We start from the raw sequence: 20,024 nt of genomic DNA on the forward strand, positions 1-20,024 counted from the left end.
CTTATTTCAATACTCCACTGATATTAATGAAACTCACTTTCCAGAAGGAGAGGCAGATGTGCAAACAGACACACGCCCTCTCTGGTGTGACACACGCGGAAATCGCGGCATCCTACAAGGAAGGCCCAGGCAGGCTGCCGCAGGAGCGGCAGGAAAGTGGGAGGGGCATTTCTGGGAAATCCAGAAAGCGCCATGTGCCCAGGGAAGGAGGTTTTAATCCTTAGAACTGAGACCTCCTGCCTCTTCTGTGGCCTGGCCCTACCCCTCCTCTGCCCCAGCCGCTCCCAGGGGGTCCAATGAGAGGAGGGTCCTCAGCTGGGAGCGATTCACCCCCATCCCCCACCCTCTGTGACTTCAAGGAAGGAAACTTCAGGAGTGGGAGCCATGGTCACTTCCTGAGGGCAGCGTTTGCCAGTGTTTGCTCCAGTGACTCCGGCAGGGCAGGGACTCGGGGTCCTGCAGGGGGAGTAAACGCCTCCTTAAATCCAGCATGCTAGGCACCTCACCGGAGAAGGCAATGGCACTCCACTCCAGTACTCTTGCCTGGAAAATCCCATGGATGGAGGAGCCTGGTAGGCTGCAGTCCATGGGGTTGCTAAGAGTCAGACATGACTGAGCGACTTCAATTTCACTTTTCACTTTCCTGCATTGGAGAAGGAAATGGCAACCCACTCTACTGTTCTTGCCTGGAGAATCCCAGGGATGGGGGAGCCTGGTGGGCTGCCATCTATGGGGTCGCACAGAGTCGGACACGACTGAAGCGACTTAGCAGCAGCAGCAGCAGGCACCTCACCTGCCCCACCCTCATCCTGGTCCTCAGTCACGGATGGGCTTCAGAGGACACGTGGTGCACAAAGGTTCCCACCACTGCCTGTTTGGAGAATCAAAAGCACACTCCAGTCTCAGGGCCTTTGCACGTGTGACGTCTTCCATCTGCAGTGCTCGCTCCCTAGAATCACACATGGCTCACACTTTGCTTTCAGTTCAGTTCAGTTCAGGCGCTCAGTCATGTCCGACTCCTTACGACCCCATGAATCGCAGCATGCCAGGCCTCCCTGTCCATCACCAACTCCCAGAGTTCACTCAGACTCACGTCCATCGAGTCAGTGATGCCATCCAGCCATCTCCTCCTCTGTCGTCCCCTTCTCCTCCTGCCCCCAATCCCTCCCAGCATCAGAGTCTTTTCCAATGAGTCAACTCTTCGCATGAGGTGGCCAAAGTACTGGAGTTTCAGCTTCAGCATCATTTCCTCCAAAGAAATCCCAGGGCTGATCTCCTTAAGAATGGACTGGTTGGATCTCCTTGCAGTCCAAGGAACTCTCAAGAGTCTTCTGCAACACCACAGTTTAAAAGCATCAATTCTTTGGCGCTCAGCTTTCTTCACAGTCCAACTCTCGCATCCATACATGACCACTGGAAAAACCATAGCCTTGACTAGATGGACCTTTGTTGGCAAAGTAATGTCTCTGCTTTTCAACATGCTATCTAGGTTGGTCATAACTTTCCTTCCAAGGAGTAAGCGTCTTTTAATTTCATGGCTGCAGTCACCATCTGCAGTGATTTTGGAGCCCAGAAAAATAGTCTGACACTGTTTCCACTGTTTCCCCATCTATTTCCCATGAAATGATGGGACCAGATGCTATGATCTTCGTTTTCTGAATGTTGAGTTTTAAGCCAATCTTTTCACTCTCCACTTTCACTTTCATCAAGAGGCTTTTGAGTTCCTCTTCACTTTCTGCCATAAGGGTGGTATCATCTGCATATCTGAGGTTATTGATATTTCTCCCGGCGATCTTGATTCCAGCTTGTGCTTACTCCAGCCCAGCATTTCTCATGATGTACTCTGTATATAAGTTAAATAAACAGGGTGACAATATGCAGCCTTGACGTACTCCTTTTCCTATTTGGAACCAGTCTGTTGTTCCATGTCCAGTTCTAACTGTTGCTTCCTGACATGCATACAGATTTCTCAGGAGGCAGGTCAGGTGGTCTGGTATTCTTATCTCTTTCAGAATGTTCCACAGTTTGTGGTGACCCACACAGTCAAAGGCTTTGATGTAGTCAATAAAGCAGAAATAGATATTTTTCTGGAACTCTCTTGCTTTTTCCATGATCCAGCGGATGTTGGCAATTTGGTCTCTGGTTCCTTTTCTAAAACCAGCTTGAACATCTGGAAGTTCACAGTTCACGTATTGCTGAAGCCTGGCTTGGAGAATTTTGAGCATTATTTTACTATCGTGTGAGATGAGTGCAATTGTGTGGTAGTTTGAGCATTCTTTGGCATTGCCTACACTTTGCTTTACTCTGGCTCTTTCAAAAGGCCTCCTGGGTTGCACCCTGTCCAGATCAACCCTTCTCCCATTACTCGCTTTTGCTTTACCCTGGTTCTCTTTTCTTCATTACGCTTATTACGTGTTAGATCACATTATGCTGGGCACATTTCCCATCATTTGTTCCTTTGGCTATTGTCTCTTCTGCTGGACCGTCAGCAGGATGTGCCTGTTCTCATTACTGTATCCCTAGTGTCTGGCATAGTACCAGGAAGTGAATGTTGTTCAGTCGCTAAGTCGTGTCCAACTCTTGGCAACCCCATGGACTGCAGCACTCCAGGCTTCCCTGTCTTTCACTATTTCCCAGAGTTTGCTCTAATGTCCCTTGAGTCAGTGATGCCATCCAACCATCTCATCCCCATCTCACCTCATTCTCTCCTGGGATCAGAGCCAGGAGACCCATGAGGAGTCCTCCCCACGAAGCAGAGGACAGGCTGAAGAGAGGAGCCCCCAAGAGCCCCACTCTGTGCAGAGAACAGACTTGTGGCTGCAAGGGGGGCTGGGGCCCGGAGGGGAGGGAATCTGGGATTAGCAGAGGCGAGCTATTACGGACGGGATGGGTAAGCAAGGATTTACCGTACAGCCCAGGGAACTACATTCAACACGCTGTGACAGCCAGAATGGAAAAGAACATGAAGACGAAGAAGTGTGTTTGTGTGTGTGTGTGTGTGTGTGTGTGCGTGTGTCACTGAGTCACTTTGCTGTACAGCAAAAATGAGAGGAAAGAGTCGCCTTCTTCTCCCGCCTTCAGTCTTTCCCAGCATCAGGGTCTTTTCCAATGAGTCAGCTCTTTGCATCAGGTGGCCAAAGTATTGGAGCTTCAGCTTCAGCGTCAGTCCTTCCCATGAATATTCAAGGTTGATCTCCTTTAGGATTGACTGGAGGGAATAGATTCTCAATAAAAACCAGAGCTCCCACCATTTCCTCCAATGCCCGCTGGACTCACACCTGTGGTTCCCTCGGGGCTCGCCAGGAAACGGTGACCCTGCAAGTGGGCGTCCCCCGCCCCCCGGCCAGTCTCACACACACACACCATCCGTACCCACCTTGGGCTGGCTGGAGATTTATGCATCTGAGAATCTGTCCTTTCTGTCCCCTTCCATTGGGAGGGACCATTCTCTTGTCTTGAGCTCCTCAGCCATCTGGACAAATGATGCTCATCTCAATTGTAGTTCCAAAAGTGAGGGTTAAGGCAGCCCTACTGGAAAGGTGGGCCTTGGGTCAGGCTGGGTCAGAAGGGATCAGGCCCTGGTCTCCTGTCGGGCGCCCTCCCCCCAGCGACACACCCTTGTTGTTGTGTTGGATGGGACACGTTGCTGGCCCGCCCTCACTGCGTCCCTCGTTAGCTGTGTGTAGCATGGCAGAATGGCAGTCATAGTAGAATCGGAAGGTCTGGGTCTGAATCCCAGCTCTGCCACTTATAGCTACGTGATCTCGGCAGGTTACTGAGCCTCTGTTTCCGTGTGGGAAGTCGGACTAATCCTAGCTCCTGTCTCCTAGGACTGTCTTGACAATTAAGTGAGTGAGTGTGTATTATGTGTGGAGTCCAGTGGCTGGCACAGAACGGGTGCCATGGAAATGGGAGCCACTGTTACTGCATCACACTTGGCTCGCCCCAGGGTCCTCCCTCCCCTCGGGGTTCCTCCTCCGGCAGGCGGCCTCCTTGTTTGTCACGGTCTGGCGCCCACTGGGCTTGGGGACATCACTGACCATCCAGGCTGGGCCAGGTTTCCCCTCTTCCCTCCCCTACGCCCTCATGGTCACCTGTCATCACCCTGGTCCAGTGGGGTCGTGTTGTGAATCTGCCCCTCCACTGTCCATTCCCAGAGAGCAAGGCAATGCTCAAGCCTCTCTGCTTCCTGGATACAGCCCAGGGCCTGCTCAGAGCAGGTGGGAGCACAATCTGGGGCAGAATAAATGAGGAGAGAAGGGGACAGAAGACGGTCCCTCCTTCCAGTTAGCTCGGCACTGCTCTCATGGGTCAGGTGTTCTCTGGGGCTCCCTGCGAGCCTGACCTTTGGTCTAAGTTAGAGGCCACCTGGGGTGAGCCCCAACTTCACTCCCTTTCCCTGGGCATTGGGAACTGAAGTTTTGGACTATACCGGTCGAGTCTGCCTCCAGCTTCCAAATTGATCCCCTCGAGGTCGATTTATTTTTTTTTTCTGCAGAATGTTGTAACCATTAACTTCCAGGCAGGGGTCAGACCCCTGGGCCCCATCTGCTCAGGTTGCCTGCACAACTGAAATCCCTGAGCCCATTCTGGCTACTTTTCTCATTAAGACAATCGGACTGGATTGATCCATTAGATCAATGGTTGGATATCAACCCGCAGGAAGCCAATCCCATGAGCCTGGATGATCAGCCCAAGAATGCGATCCTCCGCCAAGCTGGAGCGGGTTATTTGCCCTCAGGATGGGGCTCTGGGAGGCAGAGGGGTGGGTCAGAGGACTCAGCAGGCTGGACTTTGGTGAGGAGGCATCAGTGTGGCCTGGCTGTGTCTATCAGGAGAAGAGCTCTGGCTCCTGGGAGCTGGGCAGGGATTCCGGGGACAGCTGGTGTGTGAGAAACACCATCTGTGCTTGCGGACGATCGAGACTCCTTCCCAGGTCGTCAGCCCGTCACACTCCCACCACCCCCACCCCGGCCCAGGGTTGCAAGGTGTGTGTGATGGGGGTTGGGGGTTCAGGAAGCAAAACAGCAGCTTCCCGGGTCTCTGTTCCTCTCTCACCAGGAGAAATTTTCTGAGGCTGGAAATGCAGAAGTACCTAGAATACCAAATCGGCATTCCAGGGTCTGGGTGCGTGGAATGCTGATGGAGTTTAAGGGTTGGCTAAAGGACACCTATGCAAATAGGTTTGGAAACACTAGTGTTAGCCGCTCAGTCTTGTCTGACCCACTGCAACCCCGTGGACTGCAGCCCGCCAGGCTCCTCTGTCCATGGGATTCTCCAGGCAAGAATATTGGAGTGGGTAGCCATTCCCTTCTCCAGGGGATCTTCCCAACCCAGAAGTCGAACCTGGGTCTCCTGAATTGCAGGCAGATTGTTTACCACTTAAGCCTCCATGGAAGCCCTTGGAAATGTATTTCAGCCTGTTCATTTCCTACAGAGCTGACGCACGTTACAGCTTTCTAAAAGAAGGGGGAGGAGTAGTGTTGGATGGAAGGTCTGGGACATCTTACAGAAATACACTGAAGCGTAGTCAGCAGGGCCTGCTTTCACGGACAGTTCATCCCAAGGAGTGTCTACAGGGTTGACAGGATCCCTGAGGGCCAGGGAGGTTCTCGGAAAGGGAGGCACCAGTGAGGAGGAAGTGAGGTGGGCGAGCGCCACTCACGTCCCCTCTCACGTGGACGCCAGTGCAGACAGCGCCACCTGCAGCCAGGGAGGTCCCCTCACCCCACCCATGCGCCAGCCCTCCGGGTCAGCCCACACCCTCACCACCCTCTCCCCTTTGCTCCACAGGCTACTTGACTGTCAACATTGAGCCTCTCCCGCCCGTGGTGGCTGGTGATGCTGTGACTTTGAAGTGTAACTTCAAGACCGATGGCCGCATGCGTGAGATCGTGTGGTACCGGGTAAGTCCCCTCTGCGGTCCGCCCCGCCCCGCCCCGTGCCTCTGACCAGAACGGGGGGTGGAGTACCCGGAGCCTCTCTGGAGACCCTCTTGGGATCGGCGATGCCCTCAGCCCTCACCAGCCCTGAGCTGTCCTGCGCCCTCTGCTTGACCCCCGTCCTTTACTGAATCCCTTTGCAAAGATCCCTCTGCCCAGGCTTCCCTTCTGACCTGAGTTTATCTTGTCCTGGCATCTTTGATGTTCCTGACATGCTCTTATGCTCAGGAGACCCCCTGCGAGCCGAGCATTAGTTACGAGCATGGAACGCACTGACTGCAGTGTAATTAAAGAACGCTTAAGGGTGAAGTTTGGGGCATGAGGGTTTGGGTAATGCTTTTGGCAGAGGAGAGAGAACAGGACAGCTTCCTGCCTTCTTAAAAATCAAATTACAGATGTAGTCTGCCTTCTAATCTGATTACACATAGGAGTGGTGTCTGGCATCCTGAGGTCTAAGGAGATCTGAGAAGGGATGTTGATAAAGATGAGCAGATGCCCATCTGCCCAGGGCCCTGATGTTGGCAACAGGAGAACCAGCTTGGGGTCTTAGGAGCAAGTGTTGGCCTTTGTAACCGCAGAGACACATATCTGTGTGTCTAGACCGGGCATCCCAGCCTGGTCTCGCTTTGCCACAAGTAAGTCGAGGCTGGCTGGGCGCCAGAGAAGCTCGAGTTGGCATTGACTTTCTTGCCATGTGGCACCCAGCTGTACATAGGACAGGGTACTGCCATCTTGGGTTGGGTGGAGAGCTCCGCCTCTATGAGCTACAACAGGGGTTGGCAAACACTCCTCTGAAGCCCAGATAGTAAACATTTTCCTCTCTGGGGCCCTATGGTTTCTGTTGCAACTACCCAGTTCTTGCTCCAGTGCAGAAGCAGCCACAGACAGCATGTCGATGGAACGGCATGCCAGCGTTCCCGTAAAATTTTACTTACAGACACTTGAATTTCGTGTAATTTTCACATGTCACACCGTCTTCCCCTTTTTTATTTTTTCAACCATTGAAAAAGGTAAAACACCACCCTGGGCTCATGGGTCACACAAAAGTGGGCTGGAGGCTGCCTTGGTCCACTGGCCATAGCCAGTCGCGGATCAAAACCCGACCCTTCCCCAACCTCTGCTAAGTTGTATTGCCCTTTCTTCAAAGTGAAGCCAGTGGGTGATACAGTCAAGTGGAATTGCTCTGGAGATAGGGGGTGTGGAGTGGAGAGGGGGTGGGAGGTGGGGGTTGGGTGGGCACTGCTTGGTGATCAGGCATCTGGAAACGGTTCCTGAGCTCCTTCAAGCTACAGCCACACCCGCGGTGCGGTGCAAGGAAACCCAGCGGCAGAGGATCCTGCTGGGGAGTCCTCACCATCCGAGCCATCACTCAGAACTGGGCGCTTCAGCCTCCTTGCTGTCGGTCCAGCCTTGCTTTGAACCATCCTCTCCTTACTGTGCCTTCTTGCTTTGTCTGCCTTTGAGTCATCGTTTTCTAATCACTGTGGTTATGCTGGGCGCTGTGACCTGGGTTCCTTTTAACCAACATCATTGTTCTCCATCTTAGCGTTGTAGCCCTCTCCCATTTAGAATCACTCCAAGGACTCTCCACCCAAGCTCACAGCCTTCCAGAACCCACAGATGTGAATCTGACATTTGATTCCCCGGAGGGCACCAGCTTCAGGTGAGGTTTCCTTCCTGGAGAGATCACTCGGGCCTAGAGCAAGTCAAGGCATATGTTAAAAAGCACTGCGAACCTCATCACTAAGAGGCTTATTTACGTGATACGGGAACCGCTCGGCTGACTCACGCTGTGAGCGTCTCATTAGCACCTGGCAGAGGGCTTCGATAAATTAACTCCGCTCGCTGCCGACGATGGCACCGCGTCTCTGCCCCGACCCTCCGTGGAGTGAAGGGCAGTGAGAGGCCTGCCCAGCTGGCAGAGAGAAACGCGGAGACCCAATGGGAACCATAGGGGTGAAGACGGGAGGCGTCTTGGAAACAGGAAAATACCAGCAGGCATCTCATCGCTCCCCCATCCCTTGGAGCAGCTATCTTCGCTCTTGTTTGAAATCGAATGTTCCTGCATCAGTGGTGAAAATCTCCCTGCAGAGGTGGCTGCCAGGGTGCGGCCAACGGCAGTGCCAGGCCCGGGTGTGGGGAACCACAAGCAGCCTCCCTCGTGGCTCACCTCTGCGTGCTCTGAAAGCCGGGATGCCCAGGTCCCAGTGCAGACAGAGACCCCCGCTTCCTCCTTCCCGCTCTCTACCCCAATGCTGAGCACCCCCAACTCCCTTCACCACACCACCCCCACCTCCATCTCGGCTTGTGATCCCATCGACTGCTTTAAAAATCAGTTATGTCTCTTATGGGTGTCGGGCCCTGCCTGTCAGGCTACGGGAGGCTGCACTGACTAATTTATTTTATTTCGTTTCACATCCTTTGACTTAAAAGCGTCTGGAATTGGGGTGGGGTGGGGGTGGGGTGGTTGCAGATGTATGCAAATCACATGCAAATCGCGCACTGAAGCCAAGTGCCCGGGCCCTTCTGATTCTGTGGCTGGAGTGCGGAAGTGGGGTCCCCGATGGGGTACTGTCCCTGGGACCCGGGGAGCCCTGCACGTCTGTCTGTGGTGGTGGGCACGGGCAGAGGACGGGACAGGAGCAGACGGGGGAGCAGCTCCACGCGATCAGTCCTCTCCTTCCTGCTGCCACTCTGGCCTCCCCTCACCTGTCACCTCCTTTCCCAAGGAGCCGGCCGAATGGCCAGAGATGAGAGCCGACCACGATGGGGGCTCCAGGAGCCGAGACCAAGGCGGGGCTGCTGGAGGGACTGGGAGAAGCCTCAGTGGAAGCCCCTCTCCGTCCCAGATCCCCCCAGGCAAGCCCCAGAGCTTCATTCCCCCACCCCTGTCTTCCCCGCCCCCGCTCCCGCCCGAAGCAGGGGCTGCCCAGCCTTGTTTTTTTGTTTGCTTTCTGTACGTGTGTTTGCTCCCCTCCCCAGCTTCCTCTGCCCGTCCTCCATGAATGAGCTCACAGAGCCCGCCTTGGAAGGAGATGAATAGATTACACAGGCCTGGCCAGTGCTGTGTCTCCAAGCCCTTTAGCCGGGAAAAGCAGGTCATTGTGATGAGGCTGCCTCTGCACGCTCGGCCCAGTGGGTGCAAAATGACCCAAAACGTGTGTCCCGTCCAGAAGCCTCCCCTCTGGTCCTAAAGGCATGAGCTTAGCAATGGGGTCGTCCTAAGCTTTCAGAAGTGCAACGAAGGCATTGGCTTCTTTGGGCAAATTGGGGGAGCTGATGGAGTGGTGTGAAGCAAAAGGGATCCTTCCCTCGGGGTCAGCAAGACCTCTGGCTCAGCATTTGGGGAAAGTCTTGGCTTATGGAGCCCTTAGGGCTGGAGGGTGAGCAGGGATATAGGAGGAGGTGGCAAGGGTCTGCACCTTGGACACTTTGCCCCGAGGTCGAGCCAAATTATAGACAAAGACGACGCAGCTCTAGAAGAGACTCAAGAAAGTGCACAAGATCAGAGCCCCTGGATCTGTGCTGTCCACTGTGGCAGCCGCTTGTCACATGTCGCTATTTACATTTCAGTTCAACTAAATCAGGTTAAATTAGAAGTTCATTGCCTCAGTCAGACTTGCCACATGTGATTAGTGGCCACCGCATTGGGCAGAGCAGGTGTAGAGCATTTCCGTCACCACATAAAGTTCTGTTGGACAGCCTGCTGTGGATAATTGAGAAAAATGTCATGGCCCCTCCTTGGAATATCCTCTACTTTCCTGATAAGAGACGGAAAGTGGCTGCCCTTTGAGCCAGTTTTCTAGGCAAACTCACCCTACAGTGAATTTCAAAAAAAGTGAATTGTATTTGTTATGTAACTTACCATCACTGGATTGCAGGGAACAAGGGGACAGAAGAAAGATTATCATTCTTAAAAGACGTCTTTGAAAACAGAGAAGACATCAGGAAAGTGTTCAGGCCCCCGAGGAGCTGGTGTCATGGTCACCTCCCCACATTTTCTCCACTGTTGTGTGGGTCTGCCTCCCAGATTTGAGCTTCACAGTCTTCTCCAGAGCTTGGGCAGATTACTTTTACCTGCAAAGTATACAGTGGCCAATAGGGCGAGGGTGCAATCCCACGCTTGGCCAACAGGAGGCAGTCACCTTACAAGCGACCGACTTTAGCATTAAGATTGGACCTGGTTCTAGAGCAAGGCTTCCCTGGTGGCCCAGAGGTTAAAGCGTCTGCCCACAATGCGGGAGACCTGGGTTCAATCCCTGGGTCAGGAAGATCCCCTGGAGAAGGAAATGGCAACCTACTACAGTACTCTTGCCTGGAAAATCCCATGGATGGAGGAGCTGAGTAGGCTGCAGTCTAGTCCATGGGGTTGCTGCAAGTTGGACACGACTGAGCGACTTCACTTTTCACTTTCATGCATTGGAGAAGGACATGGCAACCCACCTCAGTGCTCTTGCTGGAGAATCCCAGGGGTGGGGGAGCCTGGTGGGCTGCCGTCTCTGGAGTTGCACAGAGTCTGACACGACTGAAGCGACTTAGCAGCAGCACAGTATTCTTGCCTGGAGAATCCCAGGGCTGGGGGAGCCTGGTGGGCTGCCGTCTACCGGGTGTCGAAGAGTTGGACACGACTGAGCGACTTCACTTTCACTTTCACTTTGGTTCTAGAACACAGAGCGTCCCTAATAGTTCAGTTGGTAAAGAATCCGCCTGCAATGCAGGAGACCCCCTGGAGAAGGGATAGGGTACCCACTCCAGTATTCTTGGGCTTCCCTTGTGGCTCAGCTGGTAAATAATCTGCCCACAATGCAGGAGACCTCGGTTTGATCCCTGGGTTGGGAAGATCCCCTGGAGAACGGAAAGGCTCCCCTCTCCAGTGTTCTGGCCTGGAGAATCCTATGGACTGTATAGTCCATGGGGTTGCAAAGAGTCAGACATGACTGTGTGACTTTCACTTCACTCCAGAAAACAAATGATAAATGTCATCCTCTTCTTAGTCATTTCTATCCATTTCTACCTGAACTTGGAGACTCATTCAGTGATTTTGCTGACACTAATCTGAGTGACTAGCATTACTGAACACTTACTCTGTGCCAGGCATTGGATTGAGAGCTTTACAGACATGGCTACATTTCATCTGGGACTTCCCTCATGGCTCAGATGGTAAAGAATCTGCCTGCAATGCAGGAAACCCAGGTTCGATTCCTGGGTCAGGAAGATTCCCTGGAAAAGGGAATGGCTACTCATTTCAGTATCCTTGCCCGGAGAATTCCATGGACAGAGGAGCCTGGCGGGCTATAGTCTGTGGGTCGCAAAGAGTCAAACATGACTGAGCGAGTAACACTTCCTTAACATTTCATTTTCACATTGACACTGAGGCTGGTGGAATTGTTAAGCCTGTTTTTCAGATGAAGACACTGAGGCCATCCACAAAGACTATGTCTTGGCTCATGCTGCCCCTTCCCGACTTCTGCAGGAAGTTCTAGACACTTCCTCCTCTGTGATTCTTCCTTGGGGGTTGTGGGTGTCTGCACTCCAACTTGTGTCTCATTAGGTCCAAACACCTGTCTGTCCACTGGGTCGTGAGCATCCCGACCACAAAGGCCACATCTTTTCCCCACTACATCCACCTGCCTAGTGGAGAGTCATCTCAGTAAATATTTGTTACATGAATAGACATTAGACATAGAAATACACATTTTGACAGACCATGCCAGGTAGCCCATTCCATATCAGGTGGGCTTCTGTGTCCAGCCGATTGTATCTGTCTGCTCAGGGACTGAGTGTGAGTCTTTGTATACTCAGGGGCCTTTATGGAGTGTGGGGTTGGGGGGAAAGGAACATTTCTTATTCGGGAATGCCAGCTAAACTCATTTACTTGGCGGGCACCTGCCCGGCAGGCAGAGCCAAAGGTCTGTTACTATCATAGAAATCCATTGAACAACCACAGAGAATCCTGGGAATTTAACCTTTCACAGCAGTTGTATTTTATCATCTTTCCTTTGTTTCATCTCTTTCCTTCACGATTTGTTCCCCAGAGCTGCGCTGGGCCCAGGTTACGAGGCCGCGGTCAGAGCGCCATGGAGCTAGATAGAGGGGCGATTTACTGAGAGTGATAAGGCTGCCGCTCTCAGAAGCCCCTTATCGCGCCTCCTCCACCTGGTGGGGACTGTGCGCCTCGGCATTTGTTTAGTGGCCGGAGATGCCTCCTCCACGATGCTGCTTGGCCGGGGTGAGGTCCTGCTCTGGGGCTCCACTGGCTGCCTCTGCAGTGAGGGCTTATGGCTTCTCTGAGCCATTAGAAAAAGGATTAAGTCCAGAGGCTGGGCACATGACTTTGGGCAGTGACCTAACCTTTCTGCTTTAGAAACCTCATCTGAAATTGGGCATGAAACCACCTACATTGTAGGTATAAATGAGATAATGTCTGCAACTAAACAAGCCCAGTCCCACTTCAGTCCTTATATTCCACCCAACAAAAGCTCATGGGAGCGGTTCAATAAATGGTAACCATTTGTCCTCTCATGTCTCTTGGTAGCAAGGGATCCAGAGAAAGAAGGTGTTGTGGGAGGACTGCCATGATGAGGTTCCTGAGTTCCATCCTACCACCCGCCTTGCCAACAAAGATGGGCAGAGGTGATGCTTAAAGCTGGTACCCTCTTTGTCACTATATGGTTACACTGAATGGTGTACTCACTGGACTTAATTCTTGGAAATGTTATCATATGGCTAAACCATTCCAATGGATCTTAGCTCTCTCTGAGCTTCCCTTGTGGCGCAGCTGGTAAAGAATCCACCTGCAATGCAGGAGACCTGGGTTCGATCCCTGGGTTGGGAAGATACCCTGGCAAAGGGAAAGGCTACCCACTCCAGTATTCCATAGAGTCCACGGACTCTATAGTCCCTGGGGTCGAAAAGAGTCGGACACGACTGAGCGACTTTCACTTTCACTTAGCTCTCCCTGAAACAAGAAGTTATTTCAGAATGGCTTTACTGGCATTGGCTCTCTGTCAGCCTCAGTCCTTGACGATGTTTTGTTGTCTGATACAACATGGAAAATGATGATTATAAAGGGTCATTACAGTCCGATGATATCATAAGGGCAGGAAGGCAGGTATACTCCTGGTGATGAGTGGAGACCAGGGCCCAAGTCCCAGAGGACTGGGCTGCCTCACTCCTTGGCCCCTCTGGCTTGGAGCCCAGCCTGGCAGCCACTCAATCTGGCTGCTCCTTGTTACCCTCCTCTCGGGTCTTACAGATCCAAGGTCTGGGGGAGGGAGGGATTAAGGAAGACAAGAAGCCATCTTCACCGAGCCAGGGTGAAGCTGGCTGAGCTGCCGTGCCCACGTCTCCATCCTTCCCCCTGACCTCCCACAGGGGCAGGCTTTTCCTGATGAGGAAGGTACCATACCTAATTTTGTCACACCAGTCACATGAGAGGAAAGAGAAAGTACCAGAGAGAAGGCCCACCAAAGGACAACTGATCGTAGAATAAGCGTAGTGACACACGGAAAGGAAGCAGGCATCTTTCCAAGTCTAGTTCCATTGCAGTCTTTTTAATTCCACCCTCAACCATAGACTGTATTCGTCCCGAAGCCCTATCAGACATCTACTCCGGGGGGTGGAGTGATGGGAGCAACTTTAAGCTCCCTCTAGAGGTCACGGAGTGAATTGCTACTCTTGCAGCCCCGATCCTTGGTCTTGAAGGGAAGTTCGGTTGCAAAGGAGCAGGAGCTGTCCATTCTGCCCTTTAGAATTTTCAGAGGGGCTAGTGAAAGCATACCGACAGCTGAGCCTCATCCTACAGTTACTGCATCATAATCTTCTGGATTGAGACCTGAGGACCGAATCCTGGACTTTGGGAAACTGGTAGAGGAGTTGCTCCATTCATTCATTCAACATTAGTTCAGCACATGGTGACTAAGATAGATAGTTTGAGGCACTGGGAGCACATCAAGAAACAAGACAACAAGATCCTAAATTCATGGAGTTTACCTGGGGGCCTGGGGGACCAGGAAGCAGCTAAAAAGATAAGCAAGAAAACACCAGATAATGTCAAGGGCCTGCTAAGTCACTTCAGTCATCTCCAACTCTTTGCGACTCTATGGACTGTAGCCCGCCAGGCTCCTCTGTCCATGGAATTCTCCAGGCAAGAATACTGGATTGGTTGCCATGGTGTCCTCCAGGGGATCTTCCTGACCCAGGGATCGAACTCAAGTCTCTTATGTCTCCCGCAGGCAGGCGGGTTCTTCACCACCAGCTCCACCTGGAAAGCCTTAGATGATAAGGGCGGAGCACGTCATTGAAATAGAGGGATGTGATAAAAAGGGATGGGATGGTCAGGAAAAGACTCCCATTTAAACTGAGACCTCAAAGGCAATAAGGACCCCACCATGCCAAGAGGGGTACCTGGAGCACTCTGGGCAGAGGAAAGAGCAAATGCAAAGGCCTGTGTTGGGCTGAGCTTTGTGTGTTCAAAGAGCAGAAGGAGAGCCCACTGCATGGCCGGAATGAAGTGAGCGAAGGAGAGTTAAGAGACGAGGTGAGGAATAGGGGCAGGACCACTCATGCAGGCCTCTCGCTTCAAGCCATGGGGTTTGGAGTGGTTCTAAGGGCAGCAGGAAGCTTTGGAGGGGTTTTAAGCGGGAAAGTAGCAGGATCTGGTTACCTTTACTGAAAGATCATGTCTAGTTGAATGGACCATGGGACGTAAGACTGGAAGCAGGGTTATTAGAACAGTTCAGGTAGCAGAGGCTTGGGAGAGGATCAGGCCCACTGTAGTGGAGATGATGGGAGGGCAAAGAAGCTCTACTGAGACTTGTAGGTAGAGTCCAAAGGGCTGGCTGACATGTGGAGGGGGAGGGGAAGGCAAGACTCAGGATGGCGCCTGGCTTTCAGTTTCACCACCAGATGTGGGATGGTGCTGCTTACTGAGACGAGGGGCACACGGAGGAGAAGGCTGGAAGGGCTTTTTTGTCAGCCATGTTAAGCTCCAGGTGCCGCTAAGATGTGAAGAGAGAGCAGTCCGAGGAGCAAAGGAAGCTAAATCTGGGTTCCTGGGGAGAGATTAGAAGAGATTTACCCTTGGAGGTCAAGAGAGTATGGATGGACCTAAAGCCATGGGCCTGGATGAGATGACCTGGGGGAGGGGGCAACCGAACAGCACCCAGAGCAGACCCTGTGCACTCAGAATTTAGAGACAGAGAAGTAAACCAGTGAGAGATTGAGAAGCAGCAGCCAGTAAGATATAAAGAAAGATGATGGAGTAAGGTGACCCGGACCCCCAAGGAAGAAAGTGGTCTAAGAAAGAGAGAGTAGTCATCTGCGCCCAAAGCTGCAGGGAGAAGACTTAAAGGAATCAAGGAATGTCCATCAATTTGCAACATGGAGCCCGCTGGGGGCCTGGACCAGAGCAGCCTCCTTGGGTGGAGGGGGGGGGCAGGCAGATGCCTGACTGGAGTGGGCTCAGGGGGGCACTAAGACCAGCTGTGGCAAAGCCTTGAGGTTTAGACTATTAAAAGGATTTGACTTTGGACTTCTGGGCAAACCTTTGCTGATAACATAAAGACACCATCGCTTCTATTTGGTCCATCTCCATTTGCATGTCGTTCATCAGCTAGCAAATGCGTTACCTGTTCCAAAATCCCCCAGTCTTGCTATCCAGAACTGATGGCATCTCTTTTCAAGGCTGTGAAGGTGGTTGCAGAGGGGAGTCTAGAGGGATACAGCAATGCACTTGGTATTTGAAGGAAAGATCCCAGCTCTATCCTGCCATGAACTCAGTGGCCTGTGGATGTCAGCCATTCCCAAGACCCTGCTCAGCACTGAGCATCATACATGGGGCTGGAGATGCAAAGAAGGAGACGGTGGACCCCCTTCCCTCCAGGGAGAACTTCCAAGTCCAGGCATCATTAAATTGTAAAGATCTGTGATTCATTTCCCCTAAGTGTCTCCCAAGTACTGCATTTCGGACTCTTTCGTTGACCATGATGGCTACTCCATTTCTCCTAAGAGATTCCTGCCCACAGTAGTAGATATAATGGTCATCTGAGTTAAATTCACCATTCCAGTCCATTTTAGTTCACTGATTCCTAAAACGTCGATGTTCACTCTTGCCATCTCCTGTTTGACCCCTTCCAATTTGCCTTGATTCATGGACCTAACATTCCATTGCAATTCCTCTGCAATATTGCTCTTTACAGCATCGGACCTTGCTTCTATCAGCAGTCCCATCCACAACTGGGTGTTGTTTTTGCTTTGGCTCCATCTCTTCATCTTTCTGGAATTATTTCTCCACTGATCTCCTGTAGCATATTTGGCACCTACCCACCTGGGGAGTCATCTTTCAGTGTCCTATCTTTTTGCCTTTTCATACTGTTCATGGGATTCTCAAGGCAAGAATACTGAAGTGGTTTGCCATTCCCTTCTCCAGTGGACCACATTTTGTCAGACCTCTCCACCACGACCCGTCCGTCTTGGGTGGCCCTACACAGCATGGCTCATAGTTTCATTGAGTTAGATGAGGCTGTGGTCCACGTGATCAGATTGGTTTTCTGTGATTGTGGTTTTCAGTCTGTCTGCCCTCTGATGGAGAAGGATAAGAGGCTTACAGAAGTCTCCTGATGGGGGAGACTGACTGTGAGGGAAACTGGGTCTTGTTCTGATGGGCGGGGCCATGCTCAGTAAATCTTTAATCCAATTTTCTGTTGATGGGCGGGGCTGTGTTCCCTCCCTGTCATTTGATCTGAGGCCAAACTATGGTGGGGACAGTGAAGATACAGGCGGCTCCTTCAGAAGGCCCCACAAAGGCACTGCTGCACTCAGGGCCCCCGACCCTGCAGCAGCCACCGCCACCCACGCCTCCGCCGGAGACTTCTGGGCACTCCCGGGCAAGTCTGGGTCAGTCTCTTGTGGGGTGGCTGCTCCTTTCTCCTGGGTCATGGTGCACACAAAGTTCTGTTTGTGCCCTCCAAGAGTCTGTTTCCCCAGTCCTGTGTAAGTTCTGGCAGCTCTATGGCGGGGTTACTGGTGACCTTCTCCAAGAGGGCTTATGCCACACCCAGATCTGCTGCACCCAGAGCCCCTGCCCCAGTGGGCAAAGCTAGGGGAGATGATGGAATTCCAGTTGAGCTATTTCAAATCCTAAAAGATGCTGCTGTGAAACTGCTGCACTCAATATGCCAGCAAATTTGGAAAACTCAGCAGTGGCCACTGGAAAAGGTCAGTTTTCACTCCAATCCCAAAGAAAAGCCACACCAAACAATGCTCAAACTACCTCACAGTTGCACTCATCTCACACGCTAGCAAAGTAATGCTCAAAATTCCCCAAGCCAGGCTTCAGCAGTGTGACCTGTGAACTTCCAGGTGTCCCAGCTGGATTTAGAAAAGGCAGAGGAACCAGAGATCAAATTGCCAACATCCATTGGATCAAAAAGAAAAGCAAGGGAGTTTCAGAAAAACATCTACTTCTGCTTTATTGACTATGCCAAAGCCTTTGACTGTGTGGATCACAACAAACTGTGGAAAATTCTGAAAAAGATGGAAATACCAGACCACCTGACCTGCCTCCTGAGAAACCTGTATGCAGGTCAAGAAGCAACAGTTAGAACTGGACGTGTAACAGCAGACTGGTTTCAAATTAGGAAAGGAGTATGTCAAGGCTGTATATTATCACGCTGCTTATTTAACTTCTTTGCAGAGTACATTATGTAAATGCCAGGCTGGATGAAGCACAAGCTGGAATCAAGATTGGCATGAGAAATATCAGTAACCTCAGATATGCAGACAATACCACCCTTATGGCAGAAAGCAAAGAAGAACTAAAGACCCTCTTGATGAAGGTAAAAGTGGAGAGTGAAAAGGTTGGGTTAAAACTCAACATTCAGAAAACTAAGATCGTGGCATCCAGTCCCATCACTTCATGGCAAATAGATGGGGAAACAGTGGAAACAGTGACAGTTTATTTTCTTAGGCCCCAAAATCACTGCAGATGGTGACTGCAGCCGTGAAATTAAAAGACGCTTGCTCCTTGGAAGAAAAGCTATGACCAACCTAGACAGTATATTAAATAGCAGAGACATTACTTTGAGAACAAAGGTCCGTCTAAATGGCAGCAGCGACTGTCCAGGGCTTGTGAGGGTGGCATGTGGGGAGTGTCATTGCCTCCACCCGTGTGTCACCAGGGTAGCACTCAGGATGGGTCCAGGAGACCAAGAGGCAGCAAGGCTGCGACAGAAAGCCTGTGGTCCTTAAGCTTTCTGGGGACCCAAGCAGGCAGGGATACTGCAGTCAGCCTTAGGTGGGAAGAGTCGGGTGATTTGGGCTCAGTGCAGATGCCACAGGCCAGTCAACCCAGACGGGTGCACAGACACCCTCGGATGGAAGAAGGAGATAAGAGGAAGTAAAGAAACGCTTGCTTTGGCAGCTCTTCATGCTGTCTCTGGCGCGAGGGAAGGGGTTCTGACCAGAGAAATCTATCCTCTTTGGGGGATTAAGATCAGGTTTCTGATATTGGCAATGAGACCATTTCTCTTCTTGGAGGTGCTTACCTAAGGCTGGTAAGAGCTCTTGGCTCCCGAACTGTTGGGGCGAGGGGCGGGGGTGGCTGCCAACAGGTGGAGTGGATGATCGGATAAACAAGACTTCCTGCTGGCACGCGTGTGGACCCCACCAGTAACAGGCTCCCCCGCTGCATGTCCGTGCAAAGAAGACAGGACAGACTGCAGATCCAAGGTGGGTGTGTTGGTGGGGAGTTTGTCCTCACCAAATGCACAGACAAGAAAAGACCAGTGGCTGGGGGCAAACTGTCCTGCTGTGTGACCTTGAGCAAGCGACTGCCCCTCTCTGAGCCTCGGGAGCGTCATCAGTAAAATGAGAGTGAAGTGAGATGTCTCTATAGGATGCGCTCTCTCCTGCTTTGCAGCCAACACCCTTTCCTTGGTTTCTTCACCCCCAGCAGACCCAGCCCGGGGGAGGGGGCTGGCCCTTCCTGGCCAGGTTCTGCCTGGAGTGAGGTTTAGGCAATTTTGCATCCGGGCGGAGATCCCGGCCAGAGACGCTGTCAGGCCTCTGAGCCAGTGGATGCCAGAGCTATATTAAGCCCAGAGCGTGATTTCCAGCCGACTCTGCCTGGCTGAGCCCTGCTGGGTTTAAGTGACAAGGGGGCTGACTTAACTTGTCAGAGGAGGATTAAAGGTGAACTTCCGCTCCAGTGCGCCAATGACAAAGGAACAGGACTGAAATGAGAGCCGGCTCCCAGAAACCCAGCTCCACATCCTCCTCCCGCCTAAGTCCCTCCTCCCCTCCTCTGCCCACCTCCTCTGTGTCAGGCGCATCGGCTTTATGTGAAGAGTGGCAGTGTCTTCTCCCCAGGGGCCTCAGAGGTGTCCCCAGGGCCATCGCACAGCCACCCGGACGCAGACAGGCACAGCCTGGCCCTCTTCTAAAATGCACTGCAGCTGCCCCGCACTTCGCGAGAATTCCCTGTCGCCTTAAGAACCAAGTACAAGGTCACTGGCACAGCACGCGAGGTCCTTCATTCAGCAGCCCCCTTGGCTGCTTTCCTCCAGCCTTGCGGCCTACCATGTCCCCAAGTGGGCCCGCCCCTGGAGTCACGTGGCCTGTCTGCGGCTCTTGGAGCATGCCAGCGCTCTTTCCCACCTCCACGCTGGTGCCAATGCTGCATCCTCTGCCCTCCAAGACCAGCAAACTGTGACCTGCCCTCAAGGTCAGCTGCAGGCCCTGAGACCTTTCCCCATCCTCTGTTCCCTTCCATCTTCTTCCTCATGCAATTGCCATGACCCAGGCATCTTAAAATATTCAGAACTCTACCTTAGAGCTTAACACACTGGACGATCACACTCATTTATGCAGCAGGCGTTTCTTGAACACCTACCATGTGCCCAGCATTCAGACTAGAGCACTGAGCAAGGGCAGTGATGTTGCTGAAAGTGTCAGTCGCTCAGCCGCGTCTGACTCCTTGGGACCCCATGGACTGTAATTCACCAGGCTCCTCTGTCCATGGGATTCTCCAGGCACGAATACTGAAGTGGGTTGCCATCCCATTCTCTGGGGGATCTTCCCAAC

The 20,024-nt window shown here is 52.3% G+C and overlaps 1 protein-coding gene across 2 annotated transcripts in view; it reads left to right on the top strand.

Annotated features, from left to right (window-relative positions):
* IGSF21 (immunoglobin superfamily member 21) overlaps nt 1-20,024 on the top strand; it is a 278,219-nt gene that overhangs the window by 121,075 nt on the left and 137,120 nt on the right. For both annotated transcript variants that reach the window (XM_086364713.1, XM_086364702.1), the window contains exon 2: nt 5,794-5,906. In XM_086364713.1, coding sequence (XP_086220839.1) covers nt 5,794-5,906 — 113 coding nt within the window. The remainder of the gene's footprint in view (nt 1-5,793; nt 5,907-20,024) is intronic.

Source organism: Bos grunniens, chromosome 2, assembly GCF_055505025.1.
Source record: "Bos grunniens cultivar Pamir isolate PY7600 chromosome 2, Bosgru_T2T1.0, whole genome shotgun sequence".
Classification (NCBI taxonomy): Eukaryota; Metazoa; Chordata; class Mammalia; order Artiodactyla; family Bovidae; genus Bos; species Bos grunniens.